General features: G+C 44.5%; 1 protein-coding gene across 1 annotated transcript in view; it reads right to left on the bottom strand.

The window, feature by feature from the left end:
• LOC141080603 (acetylserotonin O-methyltransferase-like) overlaps nucleotides 1-21,969 on the bottom strand; it is a 293,335-nt gene that overhangs the window by 71,501 nt on the left and 199,865 nt on the right. The window contains exon 5 of the mRNA XM_073565940.1: nucleotides 16,096-16,214. Coding sequence (XP_073422041.1) covers nucleotides 16,096-16,214 — 119 coding nt within the window. The remainder of the gene's footprint in view (nucleotides 1-16,095; nucleotides 16,215-21,969) is intronic.

Genomic DNA, 21,969 nt, shown 5'->3' with positions numbered 1-21,969 from the left:
AAAATTGCATTTTGATAATTAATAAACTATTATCAATTCTAAGTAAAACAATAGCGAAATCTAAATGACATATTTGGTGTGACGGCCCTTTGTCTTCATAACAGCATACATTTTTCTTGGTATGCTTGCACAAAGTCAGGGATTTTGAAGCATTATAGTCAAATATGATAATGATCATCATCATCTTCATATGTAGTTTGAATACAGTCATTAACTGAAACAGACACAGCTGTGTAGGAGGTGCAAAACTGCCTGAACAAAAGGCAAACTCTGCTACAGAGGTGAGGTTGTGGAAGTCTGGTTCATGTCTCATAGGTTCTTTGTATATTGCAGCTTTGCACTTTGTGTGCTTATTTAATCATTGTTTTGCACTTTACCATATTGCATTATTTTTTATTTATTATTTCCACTTATTCACTCTTATCACTGTTTACCAGAGGTTTTTATATGGACTTTTATAACCTTTGAGGGTTATATATATATATCTATTAAGCACTATCTATTTTATATGGTATCTTTATTGATCCTGTATATGCGCACATTGCTTTTTAACTTTTGAACTTTTAATATTGTCTTGCCATTATGCCTATATGTTCATCTAAATAAACTTTGTTATTACACAAATTTCCTGTTTGGTATTCTCTATATATTCTGTGCTTTTGGTATTGGGTTTTGCTCATGTCAAATATATGTACGCATGACGCATGCGGATCTATGCGGATCAAACGCTGAGCACACAGACGCAAATGTGAAACCAGCCTAAGAGATGGGCAGGATGGCTACTCACCATATCTAACCTCACGGATGCGGTTCCGCAGGTTAAATGTCCGGCCACTGAGTTTTCTTTCTGTCTGTGTGTCTGGAGGCAAGAAAGTTCCAAAGAGATTGTTTATGTGAGATTGTGCTGAACTGTGTTGTACTCTGAGCGCACAGTTTCCCGCAGGCAGAGGATTATTGGCAATAATGGTCAGAGCCTTCAATCTGCAAGACTGACATGTACATGTTTATAAAGTAGACACAAACACATGGGCCATGCACACCGCGAACAAGCCTGTATTGCAGTGTTCAGACTGTGGTTGTTTGTGTGTTGTCCTTGTATGATGTAGTCACTGTGCTTATGTGACATGTGTGTTGTGCTTGGTGATGTATACTCTGTGATGTGGGCGTGCTTTGTTTTGATGTCTACTCTGTTTTAGCGTGATGTGTGCATGCGCTGTTTGTGTGATGTGTACACTGTGTGTGTGTGTGAGACGTGTGCGTGTGCTGTTTGTGTGATGTGTACATTGTCTGTGTGTGATGTATACACTGTATGTGATGTGTGTGTGCTCTTTGTGTGATGTGTACGCTGTGTTTGGTGATGTGTTTGCTGTCTTTGTGTGATGTGTGCCTGCATTGTTTGTGTGATATGTACACTGTGTGTGATGGGGGCGTGCGCTCTTTGTTTGATATGTACACTGTCTTTGTGTGATGTGTGCATGCAGGGCCACCATCAGGGCATTACTGCACTTACTGGCATTTGGGGCCCAGTGAGCAGAGGGGGCCCAGGGCAGGCCTCCTCTCTTCTGCTTACTGGGCCCCAGCAGCAGGATCCTGCCGCTTCAGTAACTGATCGTGCATCCTCAGACATTCAGTTAAAATCTATTGATGTGCGGGAGATTCCTCCTGCACTGCAACAATTAACAGCAACCAGCCAATCACAGGCCGGCAGCTGACATCAGTGCACTATACTGCTATGGGGGTGCATTATACCCCTATAGGGATGCATTATACTACTATGGGGGTGCATTATACTGCTATGGGGTGCATGATACTACTATGGGACTGCATTATACTACTATGGAACTGCATTACACTACTATAGAGCTGCATTATAATGCTATGGGGATGCCCTATACTGCTATGGGGGTGCATTATACCCCTATAGGGATGCATTATACTACTATGGGGGTGCATTATACTGCTATGGGGTGCATGATACTACTATGGGACTGCATTATACTACTATGGAACTGCATTACACTACTATAGAGCTGCATTATAATGCTATGGGGATGCCCTATACTGCTATGGGGGTGCATTATACTATATATGAGTATGGGGGTACATTATACTGCTATATATGACTGTGGGGTGCATTATACTATTATACATGACTATGGGGGTGCATTACACTTTATGTATGACTATGAGGTGCATTATAATACTATGAGGATGCATTAACTGCTATATATGACTATGGGGTCCATTATAATATTATATATGACTATAGGGGTGTGTTATACTTTATATATGACTATGGGGTGCATTATACTACTATGGGGGTGCATTATACTATATATGAGTATGGGGGTACATTATGCTACTATGGGGGTGCATTATACTGCTATATATGACTGTGGGGTGCATTATACTATTATACAAGACTATGGGGGTGCATTACACTTTATGTATGACTATGAGGTGCACTATACTACTATGAGGATGCATTAACTGCTATATATGATTATGGGGTCCATTATACTATTATATATGACTATAGGGGTGTGTTATACTTTATATATGACTATGGGGTGCATTATACTACTATGGGGGTGCATTAAACTGCTATTTGGGTGCATTACACTACTATATATGACTGAGATGCATTATACTATCATGGATGACTATGGGGCAATATGGAGAGACATGGGGCAGTATGGAGAGACATGAGGCAGAATAGGAGGACACGTGGGGTCCAGAATGGGAAGACATGTGGGTTCCAGAATGTGGGATATTATTACTGTAGGGGCTAATTAAAGGATATTATTTCTGAGGATACTGTTTTCAGTGTGGGGGAGGAGAGGTCCTGTTACTCTGCAGGGCAACATGGTCACTTTTTTCTTCATCAGGCATAGTGTAGAGGTTGTGGAAAAATTGGGGAATGTGATCTAAATAACTGTTATTTTCTGCAGAGATGAGTCCTCTCTGGAAGAAGTGATGGCGGTGTGCACTGGATGAAGATGAAAAGCAGAGATGAAGGACTTCAACTAGAGACATCACCGGTGAGTCAGTGTGTTACCTGTACACTGACACTATACACTTTATACTATATACAGAGATCATGTGTATAATGTAACCAGTGATCACTGTATTATCTGTGCAGTGACAATATATATATAGAGCTCCTGTGTATAATGTCACTGGTGATCACTGAATTACCTGTATACTATACACTTTATACAGAGCTCCTATGTATAATGTCAATGGTGAACATTGTATTACTTGTACAATATGCTATATATGGAGCTCCTGTATATAATGTCAGTGTATTACCTGTACATTAAATACAGAGCTCCTTCATATAAGGTAGTTGGTGAACATTGTATTACTTGTAGACTATATGCTACAGTGCCTTGCAAAAGAATTTGGCTCCCTGGAACTTTTCAACCTTTTCCCACATATCATGCTTTAAACATAAAGATACCAAATGTAAATTTTTGGTGAAGAATCAACAAGTGGAACACAATTGTAAAGTTGAACAAAATTTATTGGTTATTTTAAATTTTTGTGGAAAGTCAAAAACTGAAAAGTGGGGTGTGCAATATTATTCGGCCCATTGACTTTAAGAGCAGCAAATTCACTTCTGAAGTTCATTGTGGATCTCTGAATGATCCAATGTTGTCCTAAATGACTAATGATGATAAATATAATCCACCTGTGTGTAACCAAGTCTCTGTATAAATGCACCTGCTCTGTGATAGTCTCAGGGTTCTGTTTGAAGCAGAGAGAGCATCATGAAGACCAAGGAACACAACAGGCAGGTCCGTGATACTGTTGTGGAGAAGTTTAAAGCTGGATTTGGCTGCAAAATGATTTCCAAAACTTTAAACATCCCAAGGAGCACTGTGCAAGCGATCATATTGAAATGGAAGGAGTATCATACCACTGGAAATCTACCAAGACCCGGCCGTCCCTCTAAACTTTCATCTCAAACAAGGAGAAGACTGATCAGAGATGTAACCAAGAGGCCCATGATCACTCTGCATGAACTGCAGAGATCTACAGCTGAGGTGGGACAGTCTGTCCATAGGACAACAATCAGTCGTACACTGCACAAATCTGGCCTTTATGGATGAGTGGCAAGAAGAAAGCCATTTCTAAAAGATATCCATAAAAAGTTTCATTTAAAGTTTGCAACAAGCCACCTGGGAGACACACCAAACATATGGAAGAAGGTGCTCTGGTCAGATGAAATCAAAATCGAACTTTTTGGCAACAATGACAAACGATATGTTTGGCGTAAAGGCAACACAGCTCATCACCCTGAACATACCATCCCCATTGTCAAACATGGTGGTGGCAGCATCATGGTTTTGGCCTGTTTTTTTTCAGCAGGGACAGGGAAGATGGTTAAAATTGATGGGAAAATGGATGGAGCCAAATACAGGACCATTCTTGAAGAAAATCTGTTGGAGTCTGCAAAAGACTTGAGACTGGGAAAGAGATTTGTCTTCCAAAAAGACCACGATCCCAAACATAATGCATGGAATGGTTCATAAATAATAGTATCCAAGTGTTAGAATGGCCAAGTCAAAGTCCAGATCTGAATCCAATCGAGAATCTGTGGAAAGAGCTGAAAACTGCTGTTCACAAATGCTCTCCATCAAACCTCACTGAGCTCGAGCGGTTTGCCAAGGAAGAATGGACAAGAATTTCAGTCTTTCGATGTACAAAACTGATAGAGACATACCCCAAGTGACTTGCAGCTGTAATCGCAGCTAAAGGTGGCGCAACAAAGTATCAAGTTAAAGGGGCCGAATAATATTGCACGCCCCACTTTTCAGTTTTTGACTTTCCACAGAAATTTAAAATAACCAATAAATTTTGTTCAACGTCACAATTGTGTCCCACTTGTTGATTCTTCACCAAAAATTTACATTTGGTATCTTTATGTTTGAAGCATGATATGTGGGAAAAGGTTGAAAAGTTCCAGGGAGCCGAATACTTTCGCCACACACTGTATATACAGAGCTCCTGTATATAATGTCACTTGTGAACGCTGTAATATCTCTACACTATACACTATATAAGGAGCTCCTGTGTATAATGTCACTGGTGATCACTGTAATAAGTGTACTGACACTATACACAGTGTGCTATATGCAAAGCTCCTGTGTATAATGGTATTGTAGCATTCAGTCACAATGTGGTTGTAATATATCGTCCAGCCATTGTGTGGTGGTAATTGTTCCTTGCATGTGGTATTATTTGGTAACTATGTGGTGCTATTATGTGATCTGGCCATGGTATGGCAGTTTTTTGTGGTATTATTCGGTCACTATGTGGTGATAATATGTTGTCTGGTCATGGTGTAGCAGTATTTGTCCCTTGTATGTGATATTATTGTTCATTTTAAAAAAACGTACGTGACACATTCCCTTAACCTCTAAATCCCCGGAGGTATTTTCATTTTGGCGTTTTTGTTTTTTGCTCACCTTATTCCCATAGCCATAACGTTTTTATTTTTCGGTCATTATGGCCATGTGAGAGCTTGTTTTCTTGTGGGACGAGCTGCACTTTTGAACCACACCATTGGTTTTAGCATATCGTGTACTGGACAACGGGAAAAAAAAATCTAAGTGCGATGAAATTGCAAAAAAAAGTGCAATCCCACAGTTGATTTTTTTTATTTTGTTCACTAAATGCTAAAACTGACCTGCCATTATGATTTTCCAGGTAATTACGAGTTTATAGACACAAAACATGTCTAGGTTCTTTTTTTCGGTGAAAAACAATAAAAAAAAAATTAGTGCCAATTTGTGATACCCATAGCATCTCTGTTTTTCATGATCTCGGGTTGGGTGAAGGCTTATTTTTTGCACGCCGAGCAGATGTTTTTAATGATACCATTTTGCACACATCACTAGGGGGTTATTTAAGTCCACCCTTTTGAGACCGCCGCCATGCCTTTTTCATCATGGTATCTGGGGCATCATAAAGTTCATCTAATATCTGTGGTACTAAAGTCTTTGGCCTCCTGATGAACCGTCATACCGGGGAAAAGCGTCAAGGCGACTTTCTATGATAATTAATCACCATGTGGTGTATATTAATTCATGTTTATGTTTACCGGACTTTAATGTCCAGGATAAGGTTATTTATTATCAGCACCGTATAAGGTGCATGTTTACTACATGGGATCATAAAAATTATCTCCATTATGTACCTTTTATAGGCCATGTGGTGAAATATAGCTTATCATTAACTGTGGCAATGTACATTTAGTACTTTTTTTATCATATTTTTTTATCTTTGTAATATGGTCTATGTATGTTTGGGGTGGCATATGCTGCTTAGTATCTATAGGCTTATAGCCTTTCTGTATGCTAGCCCTCCATGTGCATATAGTATTTAGTATTTATGATCATTTTTTCCTACTAAAAGGTTTTTTCTGCATTTCTCTTTATTTCCCTTCCTTTATCCCCTTCCTATCAAATATTGTTTTCCCACCTTTTCATCTAGGGTGAGATAGGGAAGATAAGGAGAGTCTACGTTGAGTGGGGGCGCCAAATAATCGTTTCTTTTAGGGTGCCAACCTCCACGGTAAGGAAGGTTTGCAGATAGGTTATAGTAGTCCTTTTGTAGGGCTTTATTTATGGTCTTCTATGTTTGATATTCATTGTGGACTTTGTTCCATTTTTTCACGGGAATAGGTGTTTTTTTAAATCTAATTTATCAATAAAAGTATAGTTTTATAAGGGAATACATGTACATAAAGTTATGTTTATATTCCTTGGATTATTCAACAAGTTTGATATGCCAGTGAAGATGTGGTGTCAGCATCGGAGCCCACATCAAAGGGAGGGAGTCCGACATCGGCGTGCTATTACGCCCAATGTCGGAAAGGGGTTAAAGAAACATAAATAAAAATATAACTAAAAAGAGTATTGGATATTTTAACAAATATTTAATAGGTTAGAATAGAGTAGAGCCCTGCCAAAAGAGTCTACCTAGTCGTGGTGGCGGCTTGAAAAAAATCTTTTAGCCAAAACACGAGCTGCTGGCTATGTATGTGAACTGATGTTACATGGGAAACGTTAATGTGTGATTAGTGAGGACTAGGTGCAGATGTGGAGTTTTTCTATGAGCGGGTGGTGGGACTGTAGAAGGTTTGAGGGTTGGAGGTGGAGCCTGGGTGGAGTCTCAAGAGGGCCTGGAAATTTTGCCAGTATGGGGCCCTGAAATTCCAAGTGGAAGCCCTGTGTGCGTGCACTGTTTGTGTGTTGTGCAAGCTGTCTTTGTGTGGTGTATGAGTGCGCTGTTTGTGTGATGTGTACGCTGTGCTTGATGTGTGCATACTCTTGGATTGGTGTGATAAAACTAAAACGATATTTATTGTACTGACTATCACATAGTAAAACACTGTATACGTGTAGCATTGTGGGGTTCTAGCTTTATGCTGTTGGGAGAAGGGTAGGCAAGGGTACATAATATTGTACTGGCTGCAGGATGACTGTGGCTTTGAAAACACTGAGTGGCTATAGGTAACAGTGTGTTAGAATGCACTGTAATGTTAGTGAATGTGGTTGCCTGACCATGACACAAAATGAATAAACCGATTTTATTTGGATTCATTTAGTGAGATTTTGCCGCCGAAATAATGTGATCTTCTAATGTGCAAATTGTGTCACAGTCAAATTCTCAGCCTAAGTGTTAATAACTTGATGTAATCTAAAATATATATATACAGCTCTGGCAAAAATTAAGAGATCACCACATCAAAACCCTGTCATGGGCAGCCCATTCTCCAGACCTGAACCCCATTGAAAACCTCTGGAATGTAATCAAGAGGACGATGGATCGTCACAAGCTATCAAACAAAGAAGAACTGCTTACCTTTTTGTGCCAGAAGCAGTGTGAAAGGCTGGTGGAAAGCATGCCAAGTCACATGAAAGCTGTTTTTAAAAATCATGGTTATTCCACAAAATATTGATTTATGAACTCTTCCTGAGTTAAAACATTAGTATTGCTGTTTCTAAATGATTATGAACTTGTTTTCTTTGCATTATTTGAGGTCTGAAAGCACTGTTATTTTTTATTTTGACCATTTTTCTTTGTCAGAAAAAAAATACAAAATTTATTGCTTGGAAATTCGGAGACATGTTGTCAGAAGTTTATAGACTAAAAGAACAATTTACATTTTACTCAAAAATATACCTATAAAGAGAAAAATCAGACAAACTGAACATTTTGCAGTGGTCTCTTCCTTTTTTGCCAGAGCTGTATACAGTGACCATAAAGTCATGGTGCACTTTTATAGTTTACATTTTGGTGCCCTTTCATGAGGAGAGATTTCAAGAACCAAACAACACAAACTCATTTAAGCTGTTGCTGAGCCCCCAGTCAGATTAACCCCTGATAAACTGAACTCTAATTAATGCACTGCTAGGTCTGTGACATCATGCAACCACAAGTTTTGATGTATGTAGGGCAACAAATGGAGCCCACATCGAACTGCACTGAATAGGTATGAAACTGGGAGAGTTTTTCTTTTATTTGGAGCAGATTTCACATTTCTATCGTCTTTTGTTGCTTTCCAGTTACTGGTCAAAAGTGCACCATGACTTTATGGTTTTTTTTGTACTTATATAATTTTAAAGCATATTTTTAGTATTTAGTATAGTGTTTTTTGCTGTAATTTATGACTTTAGTGATTTACCCATCACTTACAATAAATTTTGTGAGTCTCCTGAGATTCTAGTGATTGGCAGCAGCAGTAATAAGGGCTGTGGTCATGATGTCATGATTGCAACCTGTCAACAAATACAGGAGATCTAGTAGAGTGTTTGTGCCAGGACTGCTTTTTAGTCCCAGTCCTGCCCTGCTGACATCTTCTGTAAGTCTCTGTACACTAACCTCCAGTGATGACTTCTCATGTTGACAGGTGACCTCCACAGTCAATCGCAGGTAGAAGTGGTCACATGTGTTATTAGTAGAGTTGAGCGAAACGGGTCAAAAAAATTCAAAAGTCGCCGACTTTTGGCAAAGTCGGGTTTCATGAAACGAAACCCGACCCTAGGATGAGGTCGGCCACGAGGTCGGCGACTTACGCGCCAAAGTCGCGTTTCAAAAGTTTGTTTTGCGCTCTTTTTCAGCCAATCAGGATCCACGGACACTGTGGGCAACGTGATGACATAGGCACGGGTCACCACCATCTTTCAGAAGAGCATGCAAGTGATTGGCTTGCTTTGGTGGGTGTCACAGGGGGTATAAAAGGGCGTGCACGCTGACCGCCATCTTACTTCTGCCGATCTCAGTATAGGGAGAGGTTGCTGCTGATTCTGTAGGGAGAGCGTTAGGCAGGGAAGAAGACCCAAAAACTGCTTCTGCTGCTAGCGATTTGGCCTGCACAACACACCAGTCACTGTGTGTGCAGTGCAAGGGGAGGCTATATAGTGGTGTATCAGTGGTGTTGGTTGTTGGGCTGCCTTCTAAGGCTTCCTGACAGGCTGGCATTGCTGTTTACCCACTGCTCCGCAAACTGCTTTTTTAAAAGCAATCCAATCTCCCTTATCCTCTAGTCACTTTGGTCACAGCTGTGCCATCGAGCCTGTCACATAGCGCTCAGATATTCATTGGGCCTCAAACTGCTTTTTTAAAAGCAATCCCAATTTTTTTTTTTTGTCCTGCTGAGAAGAAAAAAAAACTGCTTCTGCTGCTGATAGCAATTTGGCCTGCACAACACACCAGTCACTGTGTGTGCAGTGCAAGGGGAGGCTATATTGTGGTGTATCAGTGGTGTTGGTTGTTGGGCTGCCTTTTAAGGCTTCCTGACAGGCTGGCATTGCTGTTTACCCACTGCTCCGCAAACTGCTTTTTTAAAAGCAATCCAATCTCCCTTATCCTCTAGTCACTTAGGTCACAGCTGTGCCATCGAGCCTGTCACGTAGCGCTCAGATATCAGTGGGCCTCACACAATCCAAAAGTGTCCAGTGTCCAAAAGTGTGTGCAGAGATTCAAAATCTCACTTATCCTCTAGTCACTTAGGTCACAGCTGTGCCATCGAGCCTGTCACATAGCGCTCAGATATCAGTGGGCCTCACACAATCCAAAAGTGTCCAGTGTCCAAAAGTGTGTGCAGAGATTCAAAATCTCACTTATCCTCTAGTCACTTAGGTCACAGCTGTGCCATCGAGCCTGTCACATAGCACTCAGATATTCATTGGGCCTCACACAATCCAAAAGTGTCCAGTGTCCAAAAGTGTGTGCAGAGATTCAAAATCTCACTTATCCTCTAGTCACTTAGGTCACAGCTGTGCCATCGAGCCTGTCACATAGCGCTCAGATATCAGTGGGCCTCACACAATCCAAAAGTGTCCAGTGTCCAAAAGTGTGTGCAGAGATTCAAAATCTCACTTATCCTCTAGTCACTTAGGTCACAGCTGTGCCATCGAGCCTGTCACATAGCGCTCAGATATTCATTGTGCCTCACACAATCCAAAAGTGTCCAGTGTCCAAAAGTGTGTTCAGAGATTCAAAATCTCACTTATCCTCTAGTCACTTAGGTCACAGCTGTGCCATCGAGCCTGTCACATAGCGCTCAGATATTCATTGGGCCTCACACAATCCAAAAGTGTCCAGTGTCCAAAAGTGTGTGCAGAGATTCAAAATCTTACTTATCCTCTAGTCACTTAGGTCACAGCTGTGCCATCGAGCCTGTCACATAGCGCTCAGATATTCATTGGGCCTCACACAATCCAAAAGTGTCCAGGGTCCAAAAGTGTGTGCAGAGATTCAAAATCTCACTTATCCTCTAGTCACTTAGGTCACAGCTGTGCCATCGAGCCTGTCACATAGCGCTCAGATATTCATTGGGCCTCACACAATCCAAAAGTGTCCAGTGTCCAAAAGTGTGTGCAGAGATTCAAAATCTCACTTATCATCTAGTCACTTAGGTCACAGCTGTGCCATCGAGCCTGTCACATAGCGCTCAGATATTCATTGGGCCTCACACAATCCAAAAGTGTCCAGTGTCCAAAAGTGTGTGCAGAGATTCAAAATCTCACTTATCCTCTAGTCACTTAGGTCACAGCTGTGCCATCGAGCCTGTCACATAGCGCTCAGATATTCATTGGGCCTCACACAATCCAAAAGTGTCCAGTGTCCAAAAGTGTGTTCAGAAATTCAAAATCTCCCCTGTCCTATAGACACCTTGTACCTTGTTTTACATACTATATAGTTTGTTGGATTTTGTCTACATTTCTACCAAAAATGAGGAAGGCTGGTGGAAGAGGCCGTGGAATTGGGCGGGGGTTGGCAGCTGGTAATGATGATGTTGGTGGTGGATCTGATGGTAGTGGCAAGAGCAAAATAGGACCGAATGCAGGAGGTGTTGAGCCTGCGTCATCGTCTGGCTACATAAGGCCTCGAATGCTTAGTTTTCTAGGAGTTGGCAAACCGCTTTTAAAGCCAGAGCATCAGGAAAAAGTTTTGTCTTACATTGCTGACTCAGCCTCCAGCTCTATCGCCTCCTCTTCTTCAGTTGTAAAAAGTAAAAGCACTGAGTCGTCATTGGAGGCTCATGTTCATGAACCACACCTTTCCTTGTGTCCTTCACCCCAACCAAGATTGAAGGATGACGCAGGCCATACTACTGATTACTCCATGGAGCTGTTTTCACATACCATGCCTGGATTATCAAGTCAAATGGTGAATTACCCAGGCCAAGATGAATCTGACATGGAGTGCACTGATGCACAGCCGCTGATGGATGATTCTGCTGGTACATTCACTCAGAGCACTACATTGTCCTCGCAGTGTACAGAGCCAGATTCTGACCCTGATGAGACTCAGGTGCCCCTTCCCGCACACTATACCACCATACACGGTGACAAAGAGGAAGGTGCACATGACATAGAAGAGGAGGTGATGGATGACCCAGTTGTTGACCCAGATTGGCATCCATTGGGGGAAGAGGGTGCTGCTTCCAATAGCTCAGATGAGGAGCATCCACAGCAGACATCGACATCGCAACAGCTGTTATCTGGCAGGCCCGGAGCACTCCAAAGACAGGTTCCAAACATCAAAAGAGTTGCTGGACAGCTTGTCCAGAGGGTCAAAAGATCACAGCGTGCTAGGCCGCAAAATGTCTGCCAAAGTAGGAAGAGTGCAGTGTGGCACTTTTTTGAACAAAATCCTCATGATCAGGCCAAGGTTATCTGTAAGAAGTGCGCAAAGACCTTTAGCCGAGGGAAAAATCTGAAAAATTTGAATACCAGTTGCATGCTTAGACATTTAACCAGCATGCACTTGCAAGCGTGGACACAACACCAAACCTCAAGTGCCACATGTGCAACTGATCACAACGAAGGTAGTCAGCAACGCTACATTGTTTCCCCCACTGTAAGCCCACCGGTTAGCACAGCAGCAAATGTTGAGGTGTCGTTGCAAGGCCACAGCAGTCAGGGAATCCCACTGTTATATCAACGAAAGACTGATTCTAGGCCATCAGAAAGAACACCAACTCCATCACCATCATCAACCCTCTCTCAGTCCGCCCTGTCCACCGCTACTTCCACCATATGCAGCTCTCAAGTCCAGCTCACCCTCCCAGACACTATGAGTAGGTCAAGAAAGTACTCAGTCTCTCATCCGCGTACACTGGGTTTGAACGCCCACATTGCCAAACTAATCTCGTTTGAGATGATGCCCTTTCGGTTGGTGGAAAGCACAGCTTTCCGTGAACTCATGGCCTATGCAGTACCACGCTATGACCTACCCAGTCGCCACTTCTTCTCTCGCAAAGCCATCCCAGCCCTCCACCATCATGTGAAAGACTGCATTGTCCATGCACTCAAGCAGTCAGTGAGCGGAAAGGTGCACCTCACAACTGATGCATGGTCCAGTCGGCATGGCCAGGGCCGTTACGTGTCCATCACTGCGCACTGGGTTAATGTGGTGGATGCAGGGTCCACAGGGGACAGCGGTGGTGGGACAGTGCTGCCTAGCCCACGGTATAGGAAACAGTTGGCTGTAGGCGTTCCACCCTCCTCCTCCTCCTCCAGAAGCGAAAGCTCGTCCACAGAGCGCAGTCGTACGAGCACTCCATCTGCAGCTGCCACTGTTGCACACGATGTGTCCCCCTATCGAGCAGCTAGTGGAAAGCGTCAGCAGGCTGTGTTGCAGATGATGTGTTTGGGCGACAGACATACCGCCGAGGTGCTGGCCGAGTACTTGAAGCGACAAACTGAGTCATGGCTGGGCAGTGTACATCTTGAGGCAGGCATGGTAGTTAGTGATAACGGCCGTAATTTTATGGCAGCCATAGCCCTTTCAAAACTCAGCCACATGCCTTGCTTGGCTCACACCTTGAACCTGGTGGTGCAGTGCTTCCTCAAAAATTATCCGGAGTTAACAGCCCTGCTCCAGAAGGTGCGAAGACTGTGCGCGCACATCCGCCGGTCGCCTGTACACTCCGTTCGTATGCAGAAGCTGCAGCGATTGCTCCACCTTCCCAACCACCGCCTCATTATCGACATTGCAACAAGGTGGAACTCCACCCTGCACATGGTGGAGCGGCTGTGCGAGCAGAGGCAGGCCATAATGCATTTGTGGGAGGATACACGGCCAGGCACTTTGAGAGCAGACATGGAGTTGACAGGTGTGCAGTGGTCGAAGCTGAAAGACCTCTGTAAAGTCCTTCAGTGTTTTGAGGAATGCACACGGCTGGTAAGCGCAGACGACGCCATCCTAAGCATGAGCATCCCACTTATGCGTCTGCTCATGCAAACTTTGACGCACCTTAAGGAGCAGGCGTCTGCAGCCAATGTTGATGAGGAGGAAGAGGAGGAGGGAATCCTTGATGACATTCAGCCATTGTCTGCTCAGGGACCTCTCCTGGACGAGGTGGAGGAAGAAGAGGAGGAGGAGGATGATGATGGGGATGATTACTTAGGGGAGGAGGATGCATCTCGTGGGGCAAGTGAAAATGTTGGCGTGGCAAGGTCTGGTACAGGGTTTGTGCGTGACTGGAGGGATGTGGATTTGCCAGAAAGTGCTCCTCCAACCAGCACTCGCAGTGCATCATTGACACCGGGAACATTGGCCCACATGTCAGATTATGCCTTGCGGATCCTAAAAAGGGACCCCCGCATTGCCAAAATGATGAACGATGACGACAACTGGTTGGCCAGCATCCTGGATCCACGCTATAAAGGCAAATTACAAAACATCATGCCACAGGAGAACCTTGACCTAATATTGGCTAATAAACAAGCAACTCTGGTAAATCGGTTGCTTGAGGCATTCCCAGCACACAGCAGCGGTGATGGTTCTCACACGAGCCGTACAGGCCGGGGGGCAGCTTGGCAGAGGTGTTCGTGGTGCACACAGCAGAAGTGGCATTGGAGACAGGGGTTTCAAGACAATGTTGTGGACTGATTTTTCAAATAGCGCTCACACAACTGGTAATACTGCATCGATGGAAAGTGACAGGAGACAGCAGTTGTCAACCATGGTTACAAACTACTTTTCCTCCCATATCGATGTTCTCCCACACAGGTCATTCCCCTTTGACTATTGGGCCACTAAACTGGACACCTGGCCTGAATTGGCACAATATGCCTTACAGGAGCTCGCTTGCCCAGCTGCAAGTGTGCTATCGGAAAGAGTCTTCAGTGCAGCTGGATCAATCCTGACAGAAAAAAGGACCCGTCTGTCAACCCAAAATGTGGATGATCTAACCTTCATTAAAATGAACCATGCATGGGTTTCCAAGGATTTTGTCCCACCTTCCCCTGATGACACATAGGGTGACAGAAAAATGGCTTGCTTTGGTCCACCTCTTCCTGGGACTTGACCTATTTCACCTTTTGCATCAGCTGAATGTCCAACATCAACATATGCCACTTTATAAAACTCCCTAACTGTGCTGCCTCCCCCACATGGCCGGGGTCACCACCTAGCGCAGGACACCGTGCGAGTGCCGTTGCCCTGGACAGGTGGGTAGGCCGACTCTTGGGCGCGGGCACTGGCACAGGGTCCCTCATAGTAGTCCCTGCACTTTCATCTGCAGCTTCCTCTTTGTCACCGTGTAAGATGGAACTGTATATGTTTTCAATGTTGGGACAGCAATTTTTGGGGAGCACGTTACTCTGGAGAATGATAGATGGGGCCCACCATACACTGGAACATTCCAAAGGTGGACATCAGACACTGGAGCAGCATTTACAGGGCCCATTATACACTAGAGCATTAGAAATGGGGCCCATTATGTTTGGAGCATTATTTGGGCCCATAAGACAGTGGAGCTTCATCCATGGGGACCAACATATACTGTAGCATTATGTGGAGCTCATCATATACTGTTTCAAACATTATATGGGACCAATGATTCTGTATGGAGAAATAGATGGGCCTCGTCATGAGATGTAAAAAGTGAAGTATTTTTCATTGTACTATACCGCTATTTCTCTGCCGTATCGGAGCATGATGAGTTGTGGTATGTGTTAAAGGGGCGCTCTTTCGCCCAGGGCACATGAAAACCTGGAGCCAGCTCTCCCCCCCCACAACTTTAGCCAAATAACCCCCATTTTTCAGTGCGTAACTTGTATTATGAAGTTAATTAAGGTTGACAAGCTTAAGTAAGAAGAACTGATGCTTTTGGCATTCAAATGGGCACTGTAGGTGTGTTTCCTGTCCTCCTCTCACTGCCGACTTTTATTCCCCATTGACTTACATTGGGTTTCGTGTTTCGGGACAACCCCGACTTTTCCCTATAATCGGACGATCTTGCTCGACCCGACTTTTGGAAAAGTCGGGTTTCACGAAACGAAACGCGACCCTAAAAAACCAAAAGTCGCTCAACTCTAGTTATTAGGTTATAGCAGGAGAGTGTGAGACCAATGTGGGACCGACAATAGTCATAAAATTAGAAATTTCTAATTTTTTTTAATTCAAACCGTTCTACTTAAAATCTGTACAAAGATCTGCCTGATATATTGGCTATTTGTCGTTGCAGATTTCCGTGTGGCGTGCTGTGGATTTATTGCATACATTTATGCATACAAAATAAAATAAAAAAAAAAAATAAAATAATTTGTAGGACTTTTTTATTACCTCCCAGATCAAAGACTGTGTGGAATGTAGATAGGTCAAAAGCTTGTATGACATCTTTTCCACAAACATTCCATATTGTGTGCATATTTTGCATAAAAGTCACCAACTCCTCTTCTGATCTAATTACAAATTAGTCAAAAGAAAAACGGGAACAGTGTTTATACCACAAAATACAAAGCATTATGATGTAGATACACTGCAGATATCTAAGCTGGGTTGGATTTTCTTCCTTTTTTTTTTTTTTAAAAAAAAGACAGGAGTGGACACCTACAGCAGTGGTTCCCACATGGATTCCTCGATTTCCAATGCTGATTTGATGGACATACAGTCAATTTCCAATGCTGATTTGATGGTACATCCTGAATGTCCATCCCTGAGCATATTACCCTGATGACCCATTGTGATATCACAGCAGCTTTTTTGACCAAATCCCTGTTATGATGTCACAGATTACCTGACTGAAACCTTCCTGTGATATCACAGGAGCCTATCTTACTGAAAACGACATGATGTCACCAGAGCTTGCCTTACGAAAACACCATTGTGATGTCACAGCAACTTACCCGAATAAACCCTGTTGTGATGTCATGGCGCACCTAACTGAAACCTTCTTTTGATGTCACAGTGATCACTTGAATGAAGCTTTTATTGTGACATCATTGCGGCTCACCTCACTAAAAACCACTAGTCATGTCAGAGCTAGCTTGACGAAAACACTTTTAATGTCCCAAGAGCTTACCTGGATGAAACATTTTCATTATAGTACAGCAGTGCACAAAAAAACATAGGTCCCCTGTATATGACCTGTCTGTGGCACTGAGAACCAGGCTTTGTGGTAGGGTCTCCAGCACATTAACCCTGACAATCACAACACCTTACAGCACACAAATCTGATTAGTAGGACATCAATATATCCTGTGGGAAGACTCACACCCTTATTTTTACAAGGTAATCTTGTTCAGATCTATTACACAAAATTGTTGGTACCCCTGGATTAATGACAGAAAAACCCACAATGGTGACAGAAATAACTTGAATCTGAGAAAAGTTATAATAAATCAACAATCTATGAAAGTGAACGAATGAAGTCAAATATTTGGAATTGAGAGTCCTCAGTGCTGGATACCTTTTAATAGCTAACTGAAAAGATGGTAAAAAATTTCAAGCTTTCGACACTACTCAGGTCTCTTCATCAATATATACAGTATATGCCTGATGAAGAGACCTGAGTAGTCTGGAAAGCTTGCAATTTGTTACCATCTTTTCAGTTAGCCATTAAAAGGTATGAACCACTGAGCACTCTCAATTCCAAATATTTTTCTATCTACTGGCTAATACGTGTAAGACAACACTTACTGCTTGTGTTGGGGGGACACTCGCTTGGCAATGATATTCAGTCACACAGGCACGTATTTCCTCACAAAACAGTCTATTTGGTTTATTTAAGAATCATAAACCACACCGTAGGCCATGTTATACTTCACAGACCTAACACATAGTCCATAGCACTTCACAGTTCACAGCTTAACTCCGCAGTCTATAAACACGCCGGACTTCTCACTTCGTCCCGTTACCATAGATGACCGCACGACGAACAGTTCAATACATATATCAACGGAACATAACAAACACCGACAGTCTATTCCAATGGCATATACTTCTCTGCCGTTATTATAACCCCCTTCGTTTGGAGTTACCTTCCTGGAGCTCCTGCTCCACACACTGACCTCCTGTCAGTCCTGGTTCCCAGGGAACCTGCCGAACTGGGATCACCGACCCAGACAATGCCTTGCTCAACAGGCCACCTGACAGTTCCAGACCATCAGATGGATGATAGCTTCTCCAAAGCAGTGCCGTCACAGACTATGCCAGTCCATGGTCTCACCCTGTGCCCTTCAGTAAGCCCGTCCCCTCCTGGGACCTTCCAACACATAGACCTATCAGGACATTAGAACAACGACCCAATCAGGTCCATACTGTCATGCTCCATGCTGGATCAGGACTGATAAAAAGCACAGCTAACCTTTTTTTTTCTTAAGCTGTGCTTAAGTTTGGTTTTTGCCTCCAGTGGCCATTAGGATTATTGCACTGTGGTGTCGTTTGTTCTAAGTTTGCCCCGGTGGTGGTGAGCATCATTGCACTCTAGTTTCTTTAGTTTAGTGCACATGATTATAATGCAGGTGTGATTGCTGGCTCTGCTATAAAAGAGTCACAGGTGTTCCAATCAGTGTTGGTGATAGTGTTCATTTCAACCATCCTTGGTGGAGGAAGGATCTGGAGAGCGTTCCTTGCAGCACTGTCTTAGCCCTGGTGAGGAAGGAGTCATAGGGGACTTCCTTGCAGCTCTGACAGAGCTTGGTGGCAGTGATTCAGGAGGAGAGCTGCATTCTGGTGGTGGACTCTGTTGCCAAGAGCAAGTGCAACAGAGTAAAGCTAAGTTGTGTTTCCCCGTTTGTGTTTTTCCTTATCGTGTTAGTACAGCAGTGGGGCCAGTGCCTGCGCCACCCAGCTCCCTAACAAGGGATAGGTGTAGGGAGTGATTGGGCAAAAGGTTCCTGATCGGCGCCTGGTGCGGAACCGGCATAGGGAACGTTAAGAGCGTTAGGGACACTGACTCAGTGGAGTGCAGGAGGTCTCCACGTCCCATTTCCCTATCGCAGGGCCCACCGTTGTAACTGTTCCCTTCCCCTTGTCTTGTTGTTTTAGTTACCGGCCTGCAAGCCGTGTCACACAGGACAGTATCACGTGCCGCGTCTTGTTGTTTTAGTTACCGGCCTGCTGGTCGCGTCACACAGGACGGATCCACGTGACATTATCACCAACCACAACTTTTTTTTCTGCTGAGCCATGGACCCAGTTCAGCCCTTTGCTGAAATGCTGCAGACCCTAACTAATCAAATTAGGGGGCTGCGTGGAGGGTTGGTGCGGCAGCTGCTGCTGTTGGTGGGCTTTGGGGGCTTGGTTCAGGAACAGGCTCAGCCAGAACCCAAGATATCCCTCCCTGACAGATTTTCTGGAGGGAGAGACCAATTCTTGGTGTTACAACAAGCCTGTAAATTGTATTTCAGGCTGCGCCCTTGTTCATCAGGGAGTGAAGAGCAACGGGTGGGAATCATTATATCCCTTCTTAAAGGGGATCCCCAATCCTGGGCCTTCTCCCTACTGGATGATTCTCCATCTTTAGAGTCTGTGGACGAGTTCTTTGCGGCTTTGGCGCTTGTGTATGGGGATCCTGATGGCATCGCCCTGGCGGAATCCCGAATCCATAGGTGTAAGCAGGGAGCCCGGGTCGCTGAGGAGTACTGCTCAGAGATTAGGAGATGGGCCACTAATACTCAGTGGAATGACCCTGCACTTAGGAGTCAATTTGTGCAGGGTTTGTCTCCAAAGTTTCAGGATACTCTGGTGCAGTACGCTGCCCCCAGGTCGCTGGAGGTCGCCATGTCCCTTGCCATCCGGGTGGATAGATGCCTTAGGGAAAGACATATACAAAAAGTGCCCCCTGATGTCCTCGCTAGGGAGGAGGACCCACCAGTGCGGACGGAGGAACCCAGACAGCCCGGTGTTGTTGATACAAAAAAGGGGGTGTCTGCGGCTCGTCATGGTGGGGGGTATGCTTTTCCTGTGGGAAGCCTGGCCATTTTATGAGAGCCTGCCCAGTTCATGCCAAGTCTCCTGTTGAACCTATGCAAGTAGGAGGAGCTAGTTTGTTTTCGGAGCTGCCTACTGTTCGGGAAGTGGTGTCGGCATGTTTGTACTGTGGCCAGACTGGTCATGTCCTGAAGGCTTGCCCATTGCGTGCCAAATTATCTGTGCCATCTAAGAAGCCGCATTCCCCTGTTTGCTTGGAGGGAGGCGACCAGGGAGGATACATTTCCTCCATTTTGCTCTCCCAAAGTACCATATCAGCACAGGTCTTGGCTGGCGGGGTACCGGAGGTGATACCGGTGTTTGTGGACAGCGGAGCAGAAGTCAGTCTGGTGGATGTTCGCTTTGTCCAGACTCGTGGTCTGAGGTGTAGGACGCTAGCTCAGCCTATAAACGTCCAGGCCATAAACTCTGTTCCACTGAGCCAGGGGAGCTTGACCAAGGTCGTAGAGAATATCCATCTGTGCATAGGACATCATGAGGAGTCCTTGACATGCTACGCCTTGGAGGGAATGCCAGTGTCTATTGCTTTAGGCCTCCTTTGGCTGAAGAGACACAACCCGGTAATAGATTGGCGGGCGAGGGAAGTGGTCAGCTGGGGGCACTCGTATGAGGGCTGCTGCCTAGGAACTACTGTCTCTGCCATCTCTCTTCAGCGGACCCCTTCCTCTACGGTGAGGGCAGCAGATGTGCTGCAGGAGAGTAGGGGCAAGTCTCAACCCTCGCCATTGGCTAACCCTGGGAGGCGCAGACCTCGTGATGCAAGGGGTTGGAGGGTGGTGTACCCCTTGGTGAGGTGCGGGGGTGTGAGTGTGGGGACACAGGGGGACACCTCTGTTGTCAATCCCAGAAAGAGTTCCCCAAGTGGTGACAAACGAATGAGTGGCAATAAACGTTCAGGTCCGGACCTGTGTGTGAACGAGCGTGTATGGGTGGCCACCAAAAAACATCCAGTGGAAGTGTGTTGTGGAGTGTTATCAGCTCATACCAAACATACACACACATACACAACCCGTTCCCCAGGTCAGCGCTTCGGAGATATGTGTTGCCTCCAGAACATACGTTGACAATACCAGCGGGCTCGTTTCTTATCAACCTGACATGCAGGTAGTTGCTGGGGTGAACTCTGGGTCTGGGTGTCCCCGCTGTAGGTGGTTCCCTGAGGCCCCTCATTAAAGGGAGGGTACTGTCATGACCCATGCTGGATCAGGACTGATAAAAAGCACAGGTAACCTTTTTTTTTTCTTAAGCTTTGCTTAAGTTTGGTTTTTGCCTCCAGTGGCCATTAGGATTATTGCACTGTGGTGTCGTGTGTTCTAAGTTTACCCCGGTGGTGGTGAGCGTCATTGCACTCTAGTTTCTTTAGTTTAGTGCACATGATTATAATGCAGGTGTGATAGCTGGCTCTGCTATAAAAGAGTCACAGGTGTTGCAATCAGTGTTGATGATAGTGTTCATTTCAACCTTCCTTGGTGGAGGAAGGAGCTGGAGAGCATTCCTTGCAGCACTGTCTTAGCCCTGGTGTGGAAGGAGTCATAGGGGATTTCCTTGTAGCTCTGTGTTATGAATGAGTCACCGAAGGAGGAAAAAACAAAAATACAAGCTAAGTCCAGAAAACCAGAGAGGTTGGTAGCTATCGGATTGCAGACCCCTGATCCTATCCACAACAACTAACAGGGGGGTTCCTACGATGCCCTAGGCCCCTCGATCACAGCCGGAGAACTAAATAGGCCTAAAGAAAGAAAGGGGAAATCTAAACTGCCCCAGAGCAGACACCAAAGCAATAGGCAGCCCCCAACATACACTCACTGGCCACTTTATTAGGTACACCATGCTAGTAACGGGTTGGACCCCCTTTTGCCTTCAGAACTGCCTCAATTCTTCGTGGCAGAGATTCAACAAGGTGCTGGAAGCATTCCTCAGAGATTTTGGACCATATTGACATGATGGCATCACACAGTTGGCGCAGATTTGTCGGCTGCACATCCCTGATGCGAATCTCCCGTTCCACCACATCCCAAAGATGCTCTATTGGATTGAGATCTGGTGACTGAGGAGTCCATTTGAGTACAGTGAACTCATTGTCATGTTCAAGAAACCAATCTGAGATGATTCGAGCTTTATGACATGGCGCATTATCCTGCTGAAAGTAGCCATCAGATGTTGGGTACATTGTGGTCATAAAGGGATGGACATGGTCAGCAACAATACTCAGGTAGGCTGTGG

Source organism: Dendrobates tinctorius, unplaced genomic scaffold (assembly GCF_039654945.1).
Source record: "Dendrobates tinctorius isolate UK_male_01 unplaced genomic scaffold, ASM3965494v1 ptg000016l, whole genome shotgun sequence".
Classification (NCBI taxonomy): Eukaryota; Metazoa; Chordata; class Amphibia; order Anura; family Dendrobatidae; genus Dendrobates; species Dendrobates tinctorius.
This window is presented reverse-complemented; position numbering and strand designations above follow the sequence as displayed.